This window comes from Taudactylus pleione, unplaced genomic scaffold (assembly GCF_031769625.1).
Source record: "Taudactylus pleione unplaced genomic scaffold, aTauple2 ptg000093l, whole genome shotgun sequence".
NCBI lineage: Eukaryota > Metazoa > Chordata > Amphibia > Anura > Myobatrachidae > Taudactylus > Taudactylus pleione.
Window position 1 is genome coordinate 3,845,610 of NW_028284495.1, and position 20,845 is coordinate 3,866,454.

The 20,845-nt window shown below is 42.7% G+C and overlaps 1 protein-coding gene across 2 annotated transcripts; it reads left to right on the forward strand.

The window, feature by feature from the left end:
- Positions 1-273: 273 nt before the first annotated feature.
- TCEA1 (transcription elongation factor A1) lies at positions 274-19,561 on the forward strand. 2 transcript variants are annotated; one of them, XM_088469536.1, is made up of 10 exons: positions 274-564; positions 1,965-2,027; positions 4,834-4,939; positions 5,385-5,472; positions 7,183-7,331; positions 13,856-13,912; positions 16,813-16,967; positions 17,667-17,813; positions 18,431-18,502; positions 18,990-19,561. In XM_088469536.1, the coding sequence occupies exons 1-10, from the start codon at positions 490-492 to the stop codon at positions 18,996-18,998; spliced, it is 921 nt and encodes a 306-aa protein (XP_088325662.1). In that variant the 5' UTR covers positions 274-489; the 3' UTR covers positions 18,999-19,561. The 2 variants fall into 2 exon arrangements, with proteins under 2 accessions (XP_088325662.1, XP_088325663.1); XM_088469537.1 differs by having other exon boundaries at positions 7,186-7,331.
- Positions 19,562-20,845: the final 1,284 nt, after the last annotated feature.

A 20,845-nucleotide genomic window follows, 5' to 3' on the forward strand; every position in this document is an offset into this window, starting at 1 on the left:
GTGATATATATCATGTATATTCCATTTTCTGTATTATTATGCCAATTGTACCTGTACCACAACACGTGTAACTTCCCATAAACCAGAAGAGTATTTCCTCACATTACCTAGACCATTCCATAGCTGGCCGGTGAGTGATGGATGTGGGATGTGGCTGCCTTGCTGTTTGCGGTTAGCAGCAACCCCAGCAAGCAGGTGGACACACTGCGACTAATGACAGTCAGTGCAGTGTCCATGTCCCGCCGCAGGGTGGCGCACATCAGATACAGAGCAGCTGAGAGCAGATGCGCTGTGTCGCAGCAGCAGGAAGGGGCAGAGCGTCGCGTATGGTGACAGGAGAGCGGCGTCCTCGCCTTCTGCTACTGTCGTGCGGAGCTTCCGGAGTGTGCAGCAGAGGAGTAGAACGCCCATAGCGGGAACTCTCACCGGCGCTGTAACCGCGCGTCCTCCGCCTGTGCATGTGAGAGCGGCGAGGGGGCAGCTGCAGAGATGAGCGCGGCCGGCGGGGAGGAGATAATCCGCATAGCTAAAAAGATGGAGCGCATGGTGCAGAAGAAAAACACGGTGAGTGCCGCTGTGTGCGGTGGCCTGGAGGCTTGTATTAGCCCGGGCTTCATGTCTCCGTGCAGCCGGTCACTGCGTGCATTGTGGTACACCTACCCCAGCTTCCTCCATGTTATGGAATCATGGTTCCCTCCAGTGCTGCGCGCTCCCGATACCGGGGAATACCAAATGCGCGCTCCCGACACGGGGGAACACCAGGTGCGCGCTCTCCTATGGTAAACAAGGGGATGAGGGTTATTATATACCCACAGCAGGGGCAGTGTGCAGACAGTGTATGCAGAGCACCTACATCAGCACATTAGCTCCTTAGGCTTTTCATTTTGAAATGTAAAATGAATGTCAGTGTAATGCTTGTGAAGCCTGTTGGTAATGATCTAATATGGTTGTTATCTATCTGACAGGTGCATCCATGCTGGGCCGATGTAAAGGTGCATACACACTAGACGATATGCTCCCTGAGCGATATCGTCTAGTGTGTCCCCGGCAGGCTGTGCTCAATGTCGTTTATGACATTGAGCACAGCCGCTGAACGATATCATTAACGATATCGTTCAGCGTCGGGCTCTCTCCCCCATTCCCTGACATGCAGCAACCTGACGAGATCGTCAGGTTGGCCTGCATGTCAGCCCGATGAACGATGATGACGAACGACCCGCGGGAATGCGCGTCATCGTTATCGTTCATCGTTTTGGGCTTAAAAATGGACGACAAAGTGGACAAAGTCGTCCACTTTATCGCCCAGTGTGTACGCACCTTTAGGCTTGTGGGGGCCCCAGGGCAACTAACTTATTGGGGCCCCTACAGATAAAACTGTCAAAATGATATACTGCTGGCAATGTTTTTATAAAGGTTTAAATACCCCTAGTACCACAAAAGTGTTGAACATGCTGTGATGCTCCAATTGACATGCCACAGTGCCCCCGGTTCACATTATGCCACTGGTCCTGCTTGAGAACTTCTTATTTCTCCTGCTTGCCGGGGATGTGCTGTCATGCTCCAGAGTTTTGATATAAAAACTGTCTTCATACATGTGTGTCTCCAGCCATTAACTAGCTAGCCCCTCCCACCTGCGCTGCTTGTCACCTGTCACAGTATTGTTGCAGTCTGTACCCTCACAAGTCAGTCTGATGCTGGTGATGTAGCTGTGTGGGTACCCCCCTATGTGTTGGGGCCCCTGGGAGACTGCTCCGGCTACCCTGTTCTTAATCTGGCACTGTGACCATGTGAATGTAAAATGGGCACTTCATGGGCTCCATGCTGGCAAAGCATAAACAGATTTTCAAGAATTAATTTAATTTTGTCATAATGCATACAGTTTGAAATGAACACTCATTTTTGTAGGTCTTTGAAATGTTTGTGTGTTTATATATTTACTTTTCCCATTTTATTTCTTTATGCAGGCCGGGGCTTTAGATTTATTAAAAGAGCTTAAAAATCTCCCTATGACTCTGGAGCTTCTTCAGGTATGTTTCCCAACACCTCCCTGAGTTGCATAGCTACATTGAAGATTCCAGCTTTTACCTTCTCCATACTCTTGTGTCTCAGATTAGTTTTCACACCAATTTCTGAACATTGTGCTGTTGAGTAAACAGAGACTTGTGTTCATAAGGACCACACGGATTATACTCCATTGTGCTTCCAGTGTCTGGTTCTCTGGGACTCAGCTGCTTAGCTAGGATATTTAGTCTTTCAACACTAACTTGCCAGATGCTGCACACAGCTAGCACTCTTGTCAAAACAACAATTGGACCACTATAAACATTAGTAATTTTACCAAATGACGGATAGATCATGGATGTAGTATGTTTCATTTGTGGTCTCGACATTGTTAAAATGACTAATTAATGGAGTGGATGGAGCTTCCTTAGTGGTCAGCTGGAGGGGTTACTGTACATTATTCACCATACAGTGAGTGAAGCATAGGTACATTATTATAAGGAAAACCTGCACATGTAAAGCTTAGAGGCGATGTGTTAGTAACCTCAGTTAATTCATAGGTATGAATAAATTAAAGGGTGGCAATATATTTCTTTTAAATAAGTGGCTTTCTGGAACAAGGGGACCCAGCTTGTTGATATATAGTGTGGAGCACCGAACACAATTGATCTACAGGTGGTACTAATGACTCCTGTGCATACTGTACCTTGAAGACGCTCTATGGAGCAAGTGCATCACTGGTCACGTTTACTAAAGAAATGTACAAATCCTGGCTAAGGGCTTGATTCAGAGATGGATGCTAATGTGATTTTTACACAGATCGAGCAATTGTTTGCCATTGCGCATACGTACAAGCCGCACTGCCCACGCGCTGCGATTGTCTTGTGATTCTGCACGCACAGAAGATCCATTTGCAAAGTGAGTGACAGGTAATCAGCGTTTGGGGGAGGTAACTGGGGTGGTCAGTAAAACGAAGGTGTGTCTGACCATTTAAACGCTGTTACATGGGCGTGCATAAATTAGCCCTTGCGGTCTCCTACATTGCATGAGAGCCCTCTGTGTATCAGGAGAGCTGCCACCAGGACAAGATGGCCGCTAGATGTGCGTCGATGTTAGATATTTACACAGGTAAGCGACGTTGTATGCATATGAAAAGTTAACAGTGGGCGTCCTTATGCTCTGGTAAGCTTTAGAACTATTAGCATATTTTTGCAGCTGCGTACTGCATTGACAGCCATCTCTGAATCAGGCCCTAAGTCCTAATTGCAACTCATTCTGCGTTAAATATCAATGTTTATTAATAGTCTGTCTCTTACTATAGTATCTGCCACAAGAGAAAATTGTTATATGTTCTTGTATTACAACCATTTGTGGATACATTTTCATATAGGACTAAGAATTGGCTGTCTCATCATTGCACCTAATTATGTGTTTGTCTGCGAGCTGTGTAATGCAAGTTCCTAAAAGTGGAACAGATACTAGAATATATTTTTGTTTGTAGAAAGAAGACTATACTGAGATATTAATTAGTTATAGTGACCGCGCTATGCCTAGGAGCTGTTAGGGATATAATCTCTATAGGTGTATAATTGTAAAACATTCTTATACCAAAAGACTCACTTGAAATAATTAGGTGGCTGCTGTCCTTTCAGCACTTGTTGTTTCATCTAGTGATGCAAGTCAATATATTGCCTTTACTTCATTGCATATCTATTCTGATGAAAATGTATCCATTGCTCAGTGGTACTTCCATATTTCAGAGAATATAATGACCTGTTTTTTTTAGCTGCAGTGTGCCATATCAGTTATTTTTGTTCAAATTGTTCTCTTCCACTAGTAATTATTTTACAGTATTTCTGATCAAATGATCCAATATCGCAAATCCTGGCAGGTTGGATTCAAACTTTTCTGTTTTATCTGTTTATTGGAAGAAATTATTCTCAAGTATTGCAGAAGGCCGTAGCTTCACTAAAGAAAAAGTTTGTTTTTAAGTTGATGTTTTTAGCTTTTTACTATCTTTACTTTGTGGTGCACCTGATGGTTTTGTTTTGAACCTGTAGAGGGTGCCCTTAAACCTAAATTTCAGATGTAAATAACTTTAGCACTTCAAAGTTTATTGTACTGCATATCATATTCTCAGTTGTTATGACTTGTCTGGTGCTTTATCACTTTCATGACGACCCTTGTTTTAAAGGGACATCAAACATAGACCTACCACAATATTATTCATTTCCCTTACCGTGACAAAGTTCAGATACTTGTAATTATCTATTAACTTTAAGTGTATTTTTCATTTACAATAATAATTTGACAGCTTTGGATCAAATCGTTATGAAATACCGATGGACGGGATGCCGGCTATCAGTACACTGACAGCGGCATCCCGACAGGGGAACGGTAAGTAATGTTCCCCTGTCCTATTTACCCCCTAACCCTCCTTTCCCGCACCCTTATACTAACCCTACCTAACCCTCCCGTGGTGGTGCCTGGACCTAACCTCCCCCCTACTGCAGCCTACCTCTTAAGTCCCCCAGGGCTGCCTATACTTAACTCTTCCCTCCCAAAAGCGGCTGATACTTACCTTTCCCCGGTGTCCTTATGATCAGGAATTAAAGTTAGCCTCTTGGTTACTCCTTCTCCAGTCTTAGTCCTTTAGAACCTTTACAAAATAAACCACGCAAAAAAAGAAGTTTGCTTATATTTATGTAGGAACAGTTACACATTTTGTATTCTCTAAAGCTGTGTTCTTTCCAAAGGCATTTGAAGCCTTCCATGTGATCGCGTCCAGAACATTTACTTTCCTTTTTCAAAATGGATTTTCTGTATTTGCAGTCCACACGCATCGGAATGTCTGTGAACGCCATCCGTAAACAAAGTGCAAATGAAGATGTGACGTCTCTAGCCAAATCCCTCATCAAATCCTGGAAGAAACTACTAGGTGACTTGGGAGCCCTGCTTTCTATCGAATCTTTGCAGAGAAATTTGCCAAATAATACTTTTCTGCAAATTCCCATTAGAAAGTGTTTTTTTTTTTTTTTCCTCTGCTAAATTTATTTTACCTCTTATGTACTGTATATTAAAATTAATGTAAATTGTCAGTCTTATTTTAAGTATATTAGTTTACACATAGCAAAAACAATTTCTCGTGAAGCTTCTATATGTATATGTTGCTGCATCTACTATGACATCATGGTGTTTTGTATACTGGTTATACTAATATGCAGCAGTATTGTTCATTGAATGTCAAACATTTCATTTATTGTAGGGGAAATAAGAATGACCGTAGTTGTGTATTTCATAGCTTTCATAGCTCCAACTGTTTACATATAAAGTGTTTTACAAACCATATGATCAATAAGTAGCATATTTTGACTTTCTTGTAGATGGCCCTTCATTTGACAAAGATCCAGAGGAGAAGAAGAAAGAGCAGGCCTCTCCTGCCCAGAACAGCCCAGAGGCTAGGGAAGAGAGGTACTGTTGAGACCTTGTGTCCTGTGTAATATTGCGGTATGAAGAGTAGTAGTATTTAGAATTTTTCTAAAGCCACCCAAACTGAAAATTCTACTTTGAGTAGCAGTAACCACAAATGTAAAATATTATCTGCCATTTGGTGACCCGGTGGGTTGTAGGGAGGCTGTTTCTGATGCTGGGGTCACCATGGCAGGGCTCGACAAATCCCAGGGGCCAGGTCGCCATGGCTACCAGATTTTGCAGTGAGGGAGAAAGCAGATCCTCATCAGCTCTGGTGGAGATATAGTACTGCGGTGTTCATATCATGCACAGGAGTGCATGTGCTGAGTGTCGGCTGCTGTGCCTTTGTCCTTCCTGGCCTGCTCTGATCCCTGTTGTCTTTACCAGTCTATGCTGATCCTCCTGTACATCCCGGCTGTCTGTCTACTATCTCTGGTAGTAGGGTCTATGCGTAGCCAGGGATTGCGGAGCGACTTCAGAGGGATAGTGTTGTGACCATGAGGGGAGGGGGGTTTTGTTGTACTCTCTGGCACCATTGTTTTATGTGAAATGTGGTCTGTTTTTAATGGAGGGTGGAGCAGGGGAGCTGTGCAGAGGAGTGAGTGAGCCTCCATGTTACTGTATCCATTCAACTGTGACCATTTTGTAGACTAGTATAGTGTGTATAACAGTTGCATAACACACAGCTGTGCTCCTTACTCCTGTAATTTTTTTTTTTTGGGGGGGGGGGGTTGGTCTGGCTCCTACACTTTCATCCTGGCTCCTAGATTTTAGAATAATTTGTCAAGCCCTGCATCATGGACTGCATGTTGCCTCAGATGGGACTAGGCAATCTCCTGTTGCAGATTTTTTTTCTTCCTTCCAAATACAGTGTGTTGCCCATAGACAACATGCTGCTGGCAGGAGCAATGATGGCCTCTAGGCAGGTGTTTGGGGAATCGCTGATTATTTTACAGGTACTTGTCAGTTATGTTGCTGCCAATTGACCACCTGTCATTCCCGGGAACAGCTGAACCAAATTCCTTGTATATTTGTGAGAGCCCTGCCGCTGCATGTCACCAGTACTGTGTGGAGACACAGGTGGATATACTGAACAGACTAGAGGCAGATGATGAAGGGAATAGAAACATGGGGGATGGGGGGGGGGGGGGGCTGACAGCAAGGGCGAGAGGAACAAAGCCCAGACCAGGTGGCACTGAGATGGTAGTGATCGCAGTGATAACTGCAATGACTCGTATAATGATTAAGTACCATTTTATTGCTATGGTCACCTACCAACTATATATAGAGCCAGCCATTTTTGCAGCCCCTCAAATCACTATAAATTGGGTATTATTGCTAAGGCACTCTGTGACACTAGTTCTTAGTGAAGTAATGGGCTGCATTTTCAGGAATGTTGGTTCAGCCAACAAAGCTCCTGTTATATTTTATGTGACAGGTGCACGGCCTGAGTCCAGCACATCAAGTTATCAGGGACAGAGATCCTAGTAGGTGGAGGCTGAATGGCTGTGTTTTCAGCTGTTGTGGAGGGCAACTACTGCTCAGTTTATGATCAATGATGGGATCCAAACATCATGCATGTTTATTCTAAAGGATATCTCTTACAACATTTTAAATTAATGCCCCACTACCCACATGTAGCAGAGCTGTGGGGGTCAAATGCTTGGTAAACCTGATAAATACATATTACACTTTTTTTTTTTCTCCCAGCAGTTCAAGCAGTAATTTTGGCATTCGGAAGGAAGAGTGTGCAGCCCCATCTGAAAGCTTCATTACTTCTTTCCCACGAGCTCCCAGCACATCAGACCCTGTCAGGATTAAATGCAGAGAACTACTTGCTACAGCCCTTAAAACAGGAGGTGAGTGTTAGCACCCTCACTACAGAGTCCTACAGAGAACTAAATTCAGATGTACATTTCTTATGTTCTGGAGACTGCCTCAATTTATATAAAGCACATGTTGGAACACTTCTCATTGTATTGGGCTTCTGTGAATCAGTGATCATATTTGTTGTCTTATGAGGCAAGATGAATTAGATACTTTAAACCAGGGGTAGGGAACCTTTTTTCTGCCGAGGGCCATTTTGATATATATAAAACATTATTCGCGGGTCCGGTGCAGGCCACAACCCCTCCGTGTGACGCCACAATCGCCGTTGATTACAGCAATGCCCGGAGCATCCTGAGGATTCTAGGCACCCTGCTAGCCAGCTGAGGCTAGCAGAAAAAAAAGCTCAGAGGGCCAGACCAAATGATTCCACGAGACTTATACAGCCCCCGGGCCTGAGATTCCGCATCCCTGCTTTAAAGAAATGTCCGTGCCGGTCCTAAATGTAGGTAACCTGGTACCTGTCATGTAAGGCAACAAACTAGATCGGCTTCTCAGATCAATGGATGCAGAGAACAGTATGAGATACTCCGCAGTCCTGGTAGATCCATTTTAATTTGGTCACTTTTGTAGCCCGGTGCGTCTTAATGAATATTCCATATCCCCCAGTATGTAAACTCCCGAAGGCAAATCGTGGAGAAAAAGATTTTAGCCATGAAAGCTACATCATCAAAATAGTTTTATTTTCCTCCTTCTTGACTGTAGATCTTTTCTTTATACATAGTTGGGAGATGCCACTTGCTGCATACAGATGTAAACTGCCAAAATCCTAGGCTCGGCCATCATACTGCCAGTGAACTGTGGGCCTGATTCAGACCCGCTCGCAAGCGGGTCGACGGTGGCCCAGTGCGCATGCGCACGACGGAGCTGGCTCCGTCGTGCGCATGCGCGAGCCCCGGATAGCGACGGGCAAACCGTCGGTCCGGGTCTCGTACCAAAGGGGGCGTGCTGTCGATGTTGAGTGACAGCACGCCCCCTTTGGTGGGCGGGCCGGGGGAGTGGCTGCCCAGACGGAGGCGTTCCCATGGGAACGCCTACCGTCTGGGGCCGGCCCCACTGACATCACAAGTGATGTCAGTGGGAGTGCTTTCGGCTCTGTTAGAGCCGAAAGCACTCTGGGGCTTCCGGCAACGAGACCCTACCACAAGGGTCTCGTCGCAAGCCCGATGGTCATCCACAGCTATGCGAGCGGCCAGGAGGCCGTTCTAAAAAAACAGAAGGCCGGCCCTGATTCAGAGCGAGTGCTCTGTCAGAGCGTCCGGCTCTGAACCAGGCCCAGTGTTTAGTCACTTCTGAGAACACATTTCCACTGCTCCTGAGTCCAATGTATTACACTTTCCAGCCAAGTTTTGACATTAATGATCTGTGCGTTTGCTTGCTTATGGAAACCTAATCCATGATGCACTCGACAAACTGTTTCTGTGGCGATGTTGCTTCCAGAGTCCGTTTAGAACACACAGTAGTGAGTGTTGCACACTGGGGAAAGGTATTTTTCCACACTATGTGCATCTGCACTCGTTGGCCCCCTTCTGTCAGCTAGTGTAGTCTATCACGTTACTGAGCTCTTTTTCCTCCAAGATGTTTCAGCTTCACAATAACAGCACTTATGTTGCACAGGACATCTCTATCAGGGGAGAAATTGGATGAGTTACTTAATAGAAAGGTGCTAGATTAAGTCAGTGGGGGCGATTCAGTATAACACTGGGTTTAACTATGCGGAGCGGCTAAATCTGTCTAAAGTACTGCTTTGGTGCCCGAAATTCCACCTCGAGAGGCTGCGAGCAGAAATCTGTGCAGCCGTGGCTATTCGTGCCCGGGTGGAGCAACAATTGAATTGCTTTATCGGGCACCCAAAAGAGAGAGCCACTGTAAACAATGGAGTTGCCCCCAGTGAGTTAAATCAATGAGTACAAACCAAGCTACTGCTAAAGGTTGACTAAAGAGATTGCATGGCTGCGTGTCGTATTTTATAAACCTGTTAGCAATGGCTGTGGCTGAAATGAGCAAACACACTATTTAGAAGGGGTGTCCACATAGTTTTGGCCATGTAGTGTGTGCGACTCTCTCAGCACACTATATTGTACACAGGAATCAGGTGGTTAGTCAGTGGTATCTTGTTTCCAGTGCATTGGCAAGAAATCTTTTGAATTTCTTTTCAGGCGATTAACGTCCAGTAACAGCATAGAATGCAGTGCGATCAGTGTGGTTGGAGCAGTTTCTATATCCAGTGCTTGGGACCTGGTGATGTCCTCATATAGTTCAGCTGCTAGAGGGAGAACCCCAAGACCAGCTTTTGCAAATAGGCTTCAAAATGAAAGTATGTCATATTATGTACCATAAGCATAGGTATTTGACATTCCGTGTTAACATACATGCTCTAACAAAAATGTGGGAGAGTGAGTGATGTACAGAAATCTATGACTACCCCATTTACCCCACCCATCACACAGGTGTACAGAAACATTATCTTGGAATTCACACTGTTAAAAAAAACAAATGTGTGGATAACACTTTGCTCAGCGTTTCAGTTTTTTACTGTTTTAGGTTAATTCACAATCCTGGTTTTCATGTATTGAGTACTCTTTGAACTTGTTGAATATCCCTAATATGTACAACAGATGTATATGGCATCGTCCTGTGTTACTGTGCAGTGTTCGCAAATACACGCTATAGCGCGGATTTTACCCGGGATTGAGCAGTGGGGACTTGCTTTAAAAAAGTAGCCGGGTCTCCGGGGACAAGCTGTGATGTGGCAAATCCCTGACAGCTGGCTGCAGCACAGCGTGTCCCCGGGACCTGGCCACCCTGCAGAGAAAGACACAACGCTGTTTGTTATAGCAGCCAATGAGAGTCAGACAGACTCTCATTGGCTGCTGCAGTGGAAAGCTGTGCTGGGATCAAGTGTCTGATCCCAGCATTGGCACAGCTGGAGGGGCAGGCAGAGGAGATGTGTCCCCTGCGGGACACATCCGTGCTGCCGGGTCACCAGTTCGGCGGGTACCTGGTGAAGGGACCACCTGGTCCCTTCCACCAGCATCGGCGGTAAAGTGGCGGCGGTTGTTGGTATGTCGACAAGTCATATTACATTCTCAACATTTCCAAAATGTCGACATTGTGAATATTGACAGTCAGTGTCGGCACATGTAGTTGGGGTTAGACTACAATTAGGGTTAGATGCAGGTAAAAATAGTAGTGTTAAAATTATGACTGTCGACATTCTGAACATGTAGGTATGCTGAATATCGATATTCATAACACATGTCTACATGATGGTAGTGACATTCTGCACCTCGACATATCATACCACATCTGGGTACAGAACCTGGAAATAGAATATAAAAGCTACTCAATTGGTATATTTTTAGATATAATATGTATGATTTTTTGTGCGGATTACCTTATTTATGCTGACATATGGTTACTATTCATGAATTGTAACACACTGTAGTGTTCATTCTAGCACCCTGCACCTGTCACAACCCATGCAGCCTGGGGTGTCGCTCTCTGCTCTGGTGCTTGTAGCACACTCAACTGATTCAACGAACTGCTAAGATACAGACCAGAGTGTGCTAGAAGCACCAGAGCAAAGAGCAAAACCCCAGGCAGTTCATGGCACTGTCATGACGGTTTAACCTTAAAATAAAGATTTCTTCTTCAGCATCCATAGGGTCCACAGAATCTACCTTGGGGTATGTAGTGGTAACGATCCATTGCACCAAACCGTTTCTAACTTTGTAGCTCCCAGCATGCATCGGTCCTCCTCCCTATATACTCCGCCCCCAGCCACAGGCATTCAGTTTTTTTGTTTGGTGCACGGCAAGTATCCATACGTACCTGTTACAACACCGGGGCATTCTAGGCAGTCCCAGGCTTTTTTTTTTCTTTTATGATTTACTTAGTATTTTTGACTACCGAGTTTAGCAGTACCAGGCGTCAAACAACTCAGGTACTGCGACTCCTACTACCTCCACCGGGGCCGAAAACACCAGCACCACTATATAGCATTTAAACATTTGTCATGTCTAAAGGTGTAGGTGAGAAGGATGATGTGCCTGTGCTCAGATCATGTATGTCTTGTTCAGCAGGCCTATCAGGATGTTAACCTGGAGGGATTGTGTAGCCTCTGTTGTAAACAGCTACCTGTTCAGGCCAGTACATCTAGAGCTCTAGCGCCAGAACCATCCGGGTGGTATCAGGTTTTGTCGCACTTAGTGGACAAAGTCGCAGAAGCCCAGGCTCGGGCTGCGGTGTTTCCCCATGCTATGGGGTATTCACAGCAGTTGCATCCTTCTATGTATATGCCCCCCATGCATTCCTGTTGGTTTAATTGTACTGCTTACTCTAGTCAGAGTACGCCACCATCTATAGCTCCTCAGCAGCCAGACAGGTGGTGGCGAAGCAGTGGCATAAGAGAGGTTCCTATCAGTTGCCTCAGGTCACGGATTCCTCTTCATATTCTGATGATCAGAGTCTAGTAGAAGATGACAATCAGTCCCTGGTGGATGTCCCCTCTCTGGTGAGAGTGGTTAGATCTGTCCTCCGTATAGAGGAACAAGAGGCCCCACTGTCAGATAAAGTGGTCTTTAGACGGCAGAAGGTGGCTAAGGAGTATTTTCCTCAGTCTGAACAACTGACGAATCTTATGTCTGAGGCATGGAATACTCCTGGGAAGCATTTTCATGCTACAAGGAATATAATCTTTCTGTACCCATTTACACTAGGTGAGTGTAATAAATGGGAGATTCCCCCAACGATAGACGCTCATGTCACAAGGTTGATTAGGAGCACTACGTTACCCATTCCTGCAGCATCCTCTTTAAAGGAGGTGACATAAGAAACTTGACAATCATTTGAGACTGAATGCCTGTGGCTGGTGGCAGGGTATATAGGGAGGAGGACCGATGCATGCTGGGAGCTACAAAGCTAGAAGCTGTTTGGTGCAATGGGTCGTTTCCACTAGCTACCCCAAGGTAGATTCTGTGGACCCTATGGACCTCGAAGAAGAGGAGATATCTAAGGTATGTTATACCATAACTCTGACTTTTTTTTTTTCCCTACCTTTTCACCTACTCAGGGAGCTGCAAACAGAAAAATGCAAAGTTCTTCAGAAAATACAATGCTAGTTTTTGCAGTATGAGAACTCAACTCACTCCTAATTATATCGACCTTAAAGACTTTCGTTATGCAGTGGGCATCCAGAAACAGACCGCCCACCCCTAGCAGGAAAATGGTGGCAAAGCCAGACTGGGGAAATAGCAGCTTCTTTAAGAAGCTACTTTATAGAACTACTTAAATAAGCTGTATAGTGGCCCTTCTAACTGTGCATTGGGCTTCTGCGAGTCTCCTTTTTCAACCTGTCTTGCTATAGATTATACAAGTGTCTGGTACTCGGTACATGGATTTGGCACCATTCATTTGATGTTTTATTAACAGTAATGAAAAAAGAGGCTGAAGTTTTGCTATCCTTCATATGTTCAATTGGTGAGGATCATGGCATGTGTGGGTATATTAAAAAAATAAACGGCGCATTTTAGACCTTCATCCCTTGTGTTGATGAAGGCATTGCCTAGCCTGGACATTGCATTGTTTTCTAGAAAAATGCTTCAAGTAGTCAATGAGAATAGCATTACTGGCATTTCTTTTCCTTTTAAGGTGGTGGGTGATTTCTAAAACATACCAAGTAAAGGCGTCCTACGTAATAGAACTGCTATGCACTTTTACCTCTGCAAACAAGCAATTAAGTAGTGGTATTTTTTTCTTGCATATACACTTGTTTTTTTTCCCGTAAACCAGGTGTAGCTTATCTCACCATATAACTATACCCCCTCGACAGTAGACCACCGTTCACTGCACCTCTTGGCTCACAAGTGTTTTTGTAGGTGTATTTTAGGATTTATTGTACATCAGTCTGACCCTAATATCACAGTCTGGTTCCTGACTGACTGCCAGTAAGTCAACTCGGGAAGGAGACATATACTTTGTAGGGATTGAGTATGGGATCCGGGCGGTCGGGGTGCCGACTGTCAGAATACTGACATCGGCACCCTGAGTGTCCTAATCCTGACGCCTGCAGGTAAGTACCCTAACTCTCCCCTTAACCCACCTTTCCCGCAGCCTAACCCGAACCACCTTCCTCTAGTGCCTAACCTCTAGCCCTAATACTTACCGTGGGGATGTCAGCGGTCGGGATTCTGGAGCTGAAATGCCAACTGCGGTCGGGATTCTGACCGCCGGCATCCCGACCTCTGGATTGCCGACTACATCCCCTTTGTAATGCTTATTCTGTCATCTGTAGATGTCATTTAAAGTAAATTGCGTAATTTGTTTGCAATTTATTCTTCTGGAAATGTACCATCTTATTCTTCCTTTTTAAATTGTACTTATGTACTGTAGTAGTTTCATTGCAGAAGGGTGGAATACTCGCAGTCACTGAGCAAAATACTGCAACTTCTAGTTTACATAACCTCATTTATTTTTTTTCTCTTTTTTATTGTAGATGACTACATTACCATTGGTGCAGATGATGAGGAGCTGGGGGCTCAAATTGAGGAAGATATCCTTTTATTGTTGGAGTTGAAAAATGTGTGTGTGTGATTTTTAAACATATATTTTTTTTTAATGTTTGAAACCACAACTGGTGTTATGAGCAGCCCACATTCCAGACATGTTGGTAATTATAGATAAGGGTGCCCAATATTGGCTGCTCATCAAAGGTTCTCTACTAATAATACTTAGAGGCTAAGTCATGCCACAATAGAACCACCTGGTCAGCCTGAGCAACAAACATTGGTTCTCCGCCTCAAGCTTTCCCAGCAGGCCGTGTTTGGGGCATCTCCTGTCTTTGGAAGCAGATGGGATAATTGCTAACCCAACCACATAGATTAACTCACCCGTGCATGATTAAAGAGATCCACAAACATGTCCTGTTGTTGTTAGTACTTGAGGACTGGAGTTCAGAAACCCTGATTTAAAAGGTTGCTCACATTCAGTGATATCCAATGTGAGTGGGTTGGTCTTGTGCGCAACTAACAGTCAGCCTTGATAGCGTATCTTGAAGTGATCCTCAAATCTCAATAGACACAACAAACGACAAAAAATTGGTAACCTTCCCACTGGCACTGTCCCACAAAATACAATAAAAGTCACTTAATAGTGTCACGTCTCTTGTAAATGTGATGTATGTAGTTAATGCTAGGTCTGGCACTGTCGCCTGTGGCCGAAAAGGGGAGTGTGGCTATGCGAAAAGGGGGCATATCCTTAAAATGCGCCCCTTTTTTATCATTCTTGGGAACATGCTGGCCTGCCCCCAAGCTCTCCCCTCACTGTGAATAGATGCCGTGCGCATGGCATTTATTCACCTGAGGGGAGCACTGTGCCCCGCAGGTGGGGATGGCAGGACGCCGGCAGGTAGGGCAGGGGGCATTATGCCATTTTAAAATCGAGCAGGGTGCGGCACAACAGCCTAGTGGTAAGACTATGTGTATACCTCCATTCTCCTCCTTATTAAGGCCAGTCATCCACATGAAGGAAATACTCAATCTTCTTCACACTCCTTTTAATCACTGATGCTCAGTGGCTATGTACGTGCATGTATCAAGAAATAAAATAAATATACTGTACAGTGCAACACTTTTAGTAAAAGTTCTCAAAATATAAAATATCACACGGATCCGCATTAAAATGAAATACTCTATACAGTGTCTGAAATGAAACAATTACCGGCTCAAAGGAAAGAACTGACAATGGACCATTCTTATGCGCATGTGGTGTTATCGCCAGAATAAGTCCTGGATAATATCCTGGTGGCACCCAGACACTGGATCGTCCACGTCTATCAACGCTGACCCCTGTGAAGTGTACAGCAGTGCCAGATGTGGAATATCCGGTGTCTGGGTGCCACTAGGAAATGATCCGGGACTTCTTATAAGTGGGTTCAGTAGATCATGTTTGTACATATGCATTTATGCTAATTTACATTTTAAAGAATTTCATTTTAATGCGGAAATGTGATATTAAGTGTTGCACTATAGATTTTATTTTTTGATAGATGTACATGTATGGATGACTGGCCTTAATAAGGAGAAAGGAGGCATACGTCACATTTACAAAGGAAGGGTCACCATTCATTGACTTTTATTTGTATTTTTTGGCCAGCGCCAGTGGGAAGGTTATCAATTTTTTATCATTGGTTCACATTCAGTGTTACAACAGATTTCCACAGTTTATAAATAATATCTTACAGGAGTATTTCTATCCAAAGATGAGCCTGACAATACACCTGCAATTTAAACATAATGGTAAATTGGTTGATTTATGTTTCAAACTCACAACAAATACACATTTTATGTTTACAGAGAAAAGCATACCTAATTTACCAAAATACAGCAGTCCGGGGTGCTTTATTTAGCAATGAGGCTTTGTTACCACCATACAAACTGTTATTTCACCAGACTTGAGGCCGTATTCAATTAGCGGCGAAAAAAAAACTGGAGAGAAGTTTTTTCTATCCCAGACCAGGTGTCAAAAATGCAAAATCCCTATTTTTGGCTAAAAATGTGGGCATTTCTTTCAGAACCCTTTGGACACCTCCCCTAATGATAAATTACCGGAAAACAAATTCGTAAGTTGTGTACTTTGGCGAAAAATGACCGCGCAAATTTTGGGGGCGAAAAAAAAACAAAAATAGTTGAAAATGGTTTTTAACGTGTTGGGTCTGATTTTTCGATGGGCGATGTGGATGTGTCAAGTGTTTTAAATATCGCACGTGGTCACAGCAGGCGTTTTTTTAAGGGTTTTTAAATTTGTTTTTTAACAACAGGAAAATATACTTGCACGCATTTTAATGTACCCCCAATTTACGTGGAACAGTAATTGCCTGGAAAAAAATTGCTTTCTGTTTTTTTTCAACGGTCGTTTTTCGCCAAAGTACACAACTTACAATTTTTTTTTTCGGTAATTAATCATCAGGGGGGTGACCAAAGGGTTCTGCAAAAAATCCCCACATTTTTAGCCAAAAATAGGGATTTTGCTTTTTTTTTTTTTCACCTGGTCTGGGATGGAGAAAACTTTTATCCAGTTTTTTTTTCGCCTCTTTTTTGTGAAAACTACCGTTTTCACCAATGTCGAAAAAAGGTCAATTTCCACCGCTAATTGAATACGGCCCTTGATCTGCATGAAATAAGTTAGTATAACATTACCTAGTAGTAGGCCTAGTAAGTCAGCAGATGTACGATGACGTTATCTTCATTTTCTTATACTCAACCTTGCAGGTAGTCATTATTATGTGTGGTTCTGAAGTGGATGTAGAGTTGAGATGCTAAGGATGTACCAAGCTTCAATGGTTTTCCTGTTCATTCATGGTGTGGCCTATCCCTGCAATTCCAAGTGTGCTCTCCATCTCCTAATGTCTGTCTTTGCATTATATGCATCATTATTCCTTAATAATTCCTTCACCTGTATTCCAAGAATTTAAAAACACAGATGCAAAATACAAGAACAGAGTGCGGAGCAGAATCGCCAACTTGAAGGATGCAAAAAATCCCAACTTGAGGCGAAATGTCCTTTGTGGCAACATTGGTCCAGATCTATTTGCCAGGATGTCGGCAGAGGTGAGTATATTAGCCCTCTGAAAGAATCAATTGCACACAGAGGAAGACGACAGTATGCTTGTTATAGGTTACTACTAAGTGACCGTGCAATCGTGTCACAAGGTGCTTTGGTTACCTTGTGATGCACATCCGTAGGAACTCTGCTTTTTGGAAACACTCTTAAGGGTGACCAATTTGAGTATGGTAGATTCAGGAATGCATTATTTGGAAAACATTGTTTCCAAACTGCATTCAGTAATAGGAAGTAAATTGAATTGTCTGTGCTGGTTATATATATGTGTATAGCAGCTCAGTTAGGAGATAGTAGTCAATAGTTGAATGTAAACGAGCGCTGTCAGTAAATGCAAAATTATGCTTTGTATACTGCACAAATATATATGCACAAAAATATATAATAACATATAAAGCAACTGTTATGCTTAAAGCATCACAGTTACTTTATTTATTATATTTTTTTGTGCATGCATTGCAGATTTTTAAAACTCATTATAACCTTCACAACATATCTACTTTGAGTATTGCAATCTCATTTTGCATTCACATTCTATACAAAGCATAATTTTGCATTTACTGACAGTGCTCGTTCAACTATTGACAGAATTCAGTAAGTTGGTGGTGTCTTGCCGATACTACATCAGAGAAGACTAGAAGATGGCATTGCCAAACAAAAACATGGTGTTCTCTTTTGATTGTGTACAGGAAATGGCAAGTGATGAACTTAAAGAGATGCGGAAAAATCTGACAAAGGAGGCTATCCGAGAGCATCAAATGGCCAGGACAGGCGGCACAGAGACTGACTTATTTACCTGTGGCAAATGCAAAAAGAAAAATTGTACCTACACACAGGTAATGTGGGCACACTGCTTCCTGGAGCCAGTCTCTACACTTCTCTGTAGCTGCAAAATAATGAGAAAGCACAATGTATTCGCTTACACCTGAAGTCACTGTTACGGTAGAAAGGGCTTGTTACATTCTTACATTAAGTATCTTCAGTTTGCCATATTTGAACCTGCTTCCACTAAGCTGCAATTTTTAATTTTTTTTTGAAGCGGTTGCACAGAAATGTAATTTTGTACCATATTATTCAGGTGCTTGGCTGGCGGGTCACTGTTTGTAGTTTTCTTGCCTTATTGGTGGTAGTGGGAGGAGCTTAATTTGCAGAGTCTATTCATCTCACAAACTGCATAATAACTGGGTATATAATAAAGTAACTACCATTAACTTGTTGAAGTGTAAAATGTAAATGTATTCCTATCCCTTAAGAACAGAAACTTAATAATATACATAGTTACGTTTATAATGAACTCTCATTTCATACTTTCGCTGGCAAATTCCGTTATTGCACAGAACTGTTGTTGCACTTATGCATTTGTCTATCATTTCTGTTTCATTTGCAACACTTTTAGTATTATCCCTTTGGAATATTTCTACTTCCTGCAATTGACACTTATTTACGTTTACAGGTTCAAACCCGCAGCGCTGATGAACCTATGACGACATTTGTTTTGTGTAATGAATGTGGAAATCGGTGGAAGGTAAGATATATATTTATTTTTTACAATTTTCGAATTATCTAACATCCCCTGATGCTTTGTCCATAAATATTTTGGACTATTTTCAAATCTACATTTAAAAAGTGCATCTCATTTTTACATGGGTGTATATACACATTGACCCTGACTGTAGCTACATTGTGCTCTTAAATTAATTACTTTTTATTTATTAGGTTATCCAAGTGCATTTTATATTTCTCTTTATGACATGTTTGTTTTTGGGTTATTTCTTCAATAGTTTTTCCTTTTTTTATTTTTGTGAGAGATCATATAGACCCAATTGTAGTACTGGAATAAGAAAAACAGCAAAAACTTTCATGATCATTTTTACGAAATTCTTGCCCCCCTCCCCCACGTCATCATGACCTCTCCTGTTTCATTGGATAGGGGGTGTTTCTATGAATTCTTATAAGGAACACAGATTGACCCAAATTATTATTTAATGGTTTTCTTGTCTGTCTGGTTTCAGTTTTGCTAAAAGAAAAAGTTTTCAGAGAACAAATGGAGGAAGAAATTCTTTTTGCAATCAAGCAATTCAAATAGGACCTTTTTTTTGTTTTAGCTGGATTCAATTCACAAGATCTAGGGATTTTTAAGACCAAATTTGTGAAATTTCCTCTTTTTGACATGTAAAGGAGGCCCCAATTTTATGGTGCAAGTGTAAAAATATTCATTTTTTTTATAACGGAGTCAACATTAAACTTTTATCAATACAAGTGTGGCATCTTGTTTTCTGTATGAACATTTGCAAATCTGTTTTACTTAAGAAAACATCCAGATTGTATTGTTGTGTGCTATAAATATCCTGCTTAATCTCAGACATTAAATTTGTAGTTTTCATTGTGAAACAAATGTAATATTCCTCCCATGTTTCCAATGTTAGAAATGTCCTCCTAATCATGAAGTGAAAAATACTGATAACTGAAGCATTAATACTCATTATTTTGTGAATACACGGTTGGATTGAATTTCATTCCTGTTAAACTTTGTGCTTCATTATCATTTTATATAGCTTTTCATTAAAACTCAATGTTTTGTAAATTGTGTATTGATATATTTCATCAATTTTTGTATATTGTTTTGACTTCTTTCACCTGATGAATGAGATTGGATGTGATAATGATAGAACCTATTAATAAATGCTCATTAAGTTTGCTTTGGTGTTCTCCACATTTACATAATGTGCCTATTGTGTGGGTTGTCTTTCCCCATCCTCCACATTTGTGCACAAAATAGAGTATGTATGGTATATGTCACAAGCAATGTGAATTGGCCAAGGGAGATGTTATCCAGCCAATTTGTTACCCAGTGCTTATGAGGATATCTATTCAGAGACATGAGCTCTTGAGGGCAGCCCGGCATGTCCGTAAAGCCAGGCGTGCCCCCAAGAGTGATCACACACCCTTTTCGGGCACGTGCCAGAATGATCTTTCTCTAGGTCTGGCGGCGGACCTAGAGTGAACAGTTATCTCCCATTTGTGCCAATAGTTCAAAACCTTTTAATATTTTTCTTTACTTCCTCTTTTAAATGGTGACCATCTTTGAATAATGGCAGACAGCGATTTTTGTGTTTCTAGGCATTTGGCAAATTCAAATCTCTCAGGACTGGGATGTGGTAGAGCCTTGGGACAAAAAGCATTGTTCTAAGCAAGGTTTGGGCTGCATTTAGGGCTTGGTGCGGCACATATACAAGATTTTGATATTGCTAAGGCACACCATCAGTCTCCAATGGGAAAAATACACACACACACATTGGCTCCCAGGAGAAAAAAAAACACACTGTCCCCCACAGGAAAAGAACACGCACATTCACCCACACAGGAAAAAAAAAAAAACACGTCCCCCACAGAAAAACAAATATTATTGCCCCAACCCCCCACAACAGACTTACCTGACCTGTCAGTAGCACAAAAGAGAGAGGAGTTCCCAATCCATCCCTGGGACTGGGAGAAGGAGGAGCCGTAATTTGAGAAGGGGTGCTGGGAGGGAGAGAGAAAGACCACAGCAAACTGGAGCAACACTCTACTCATTAAAAGCCTTTGTCAGCTGGCAGAGGAGACAGTCTCAGATAAGTCACTCCCATGAGGCTGTGCTGCTGCTGATCTCCACAGGTCAGAGAAGCATGTGATGGGCTCCTCCAATCAGAGCTCGGCATATGCAAAATCCACCTATCTGGCATTTCCCTTACCTATCAGCCCATCTTAGATCTGTCATAAGTGCCGTGGCAAGACTGATCTTTCTAGCCACTCCACATTTGCCAGTCCCCTGCAAATCCCTACACCGGCTTCCTATAACTTTCAGAATTCAGTTCAAATAGCCACACTT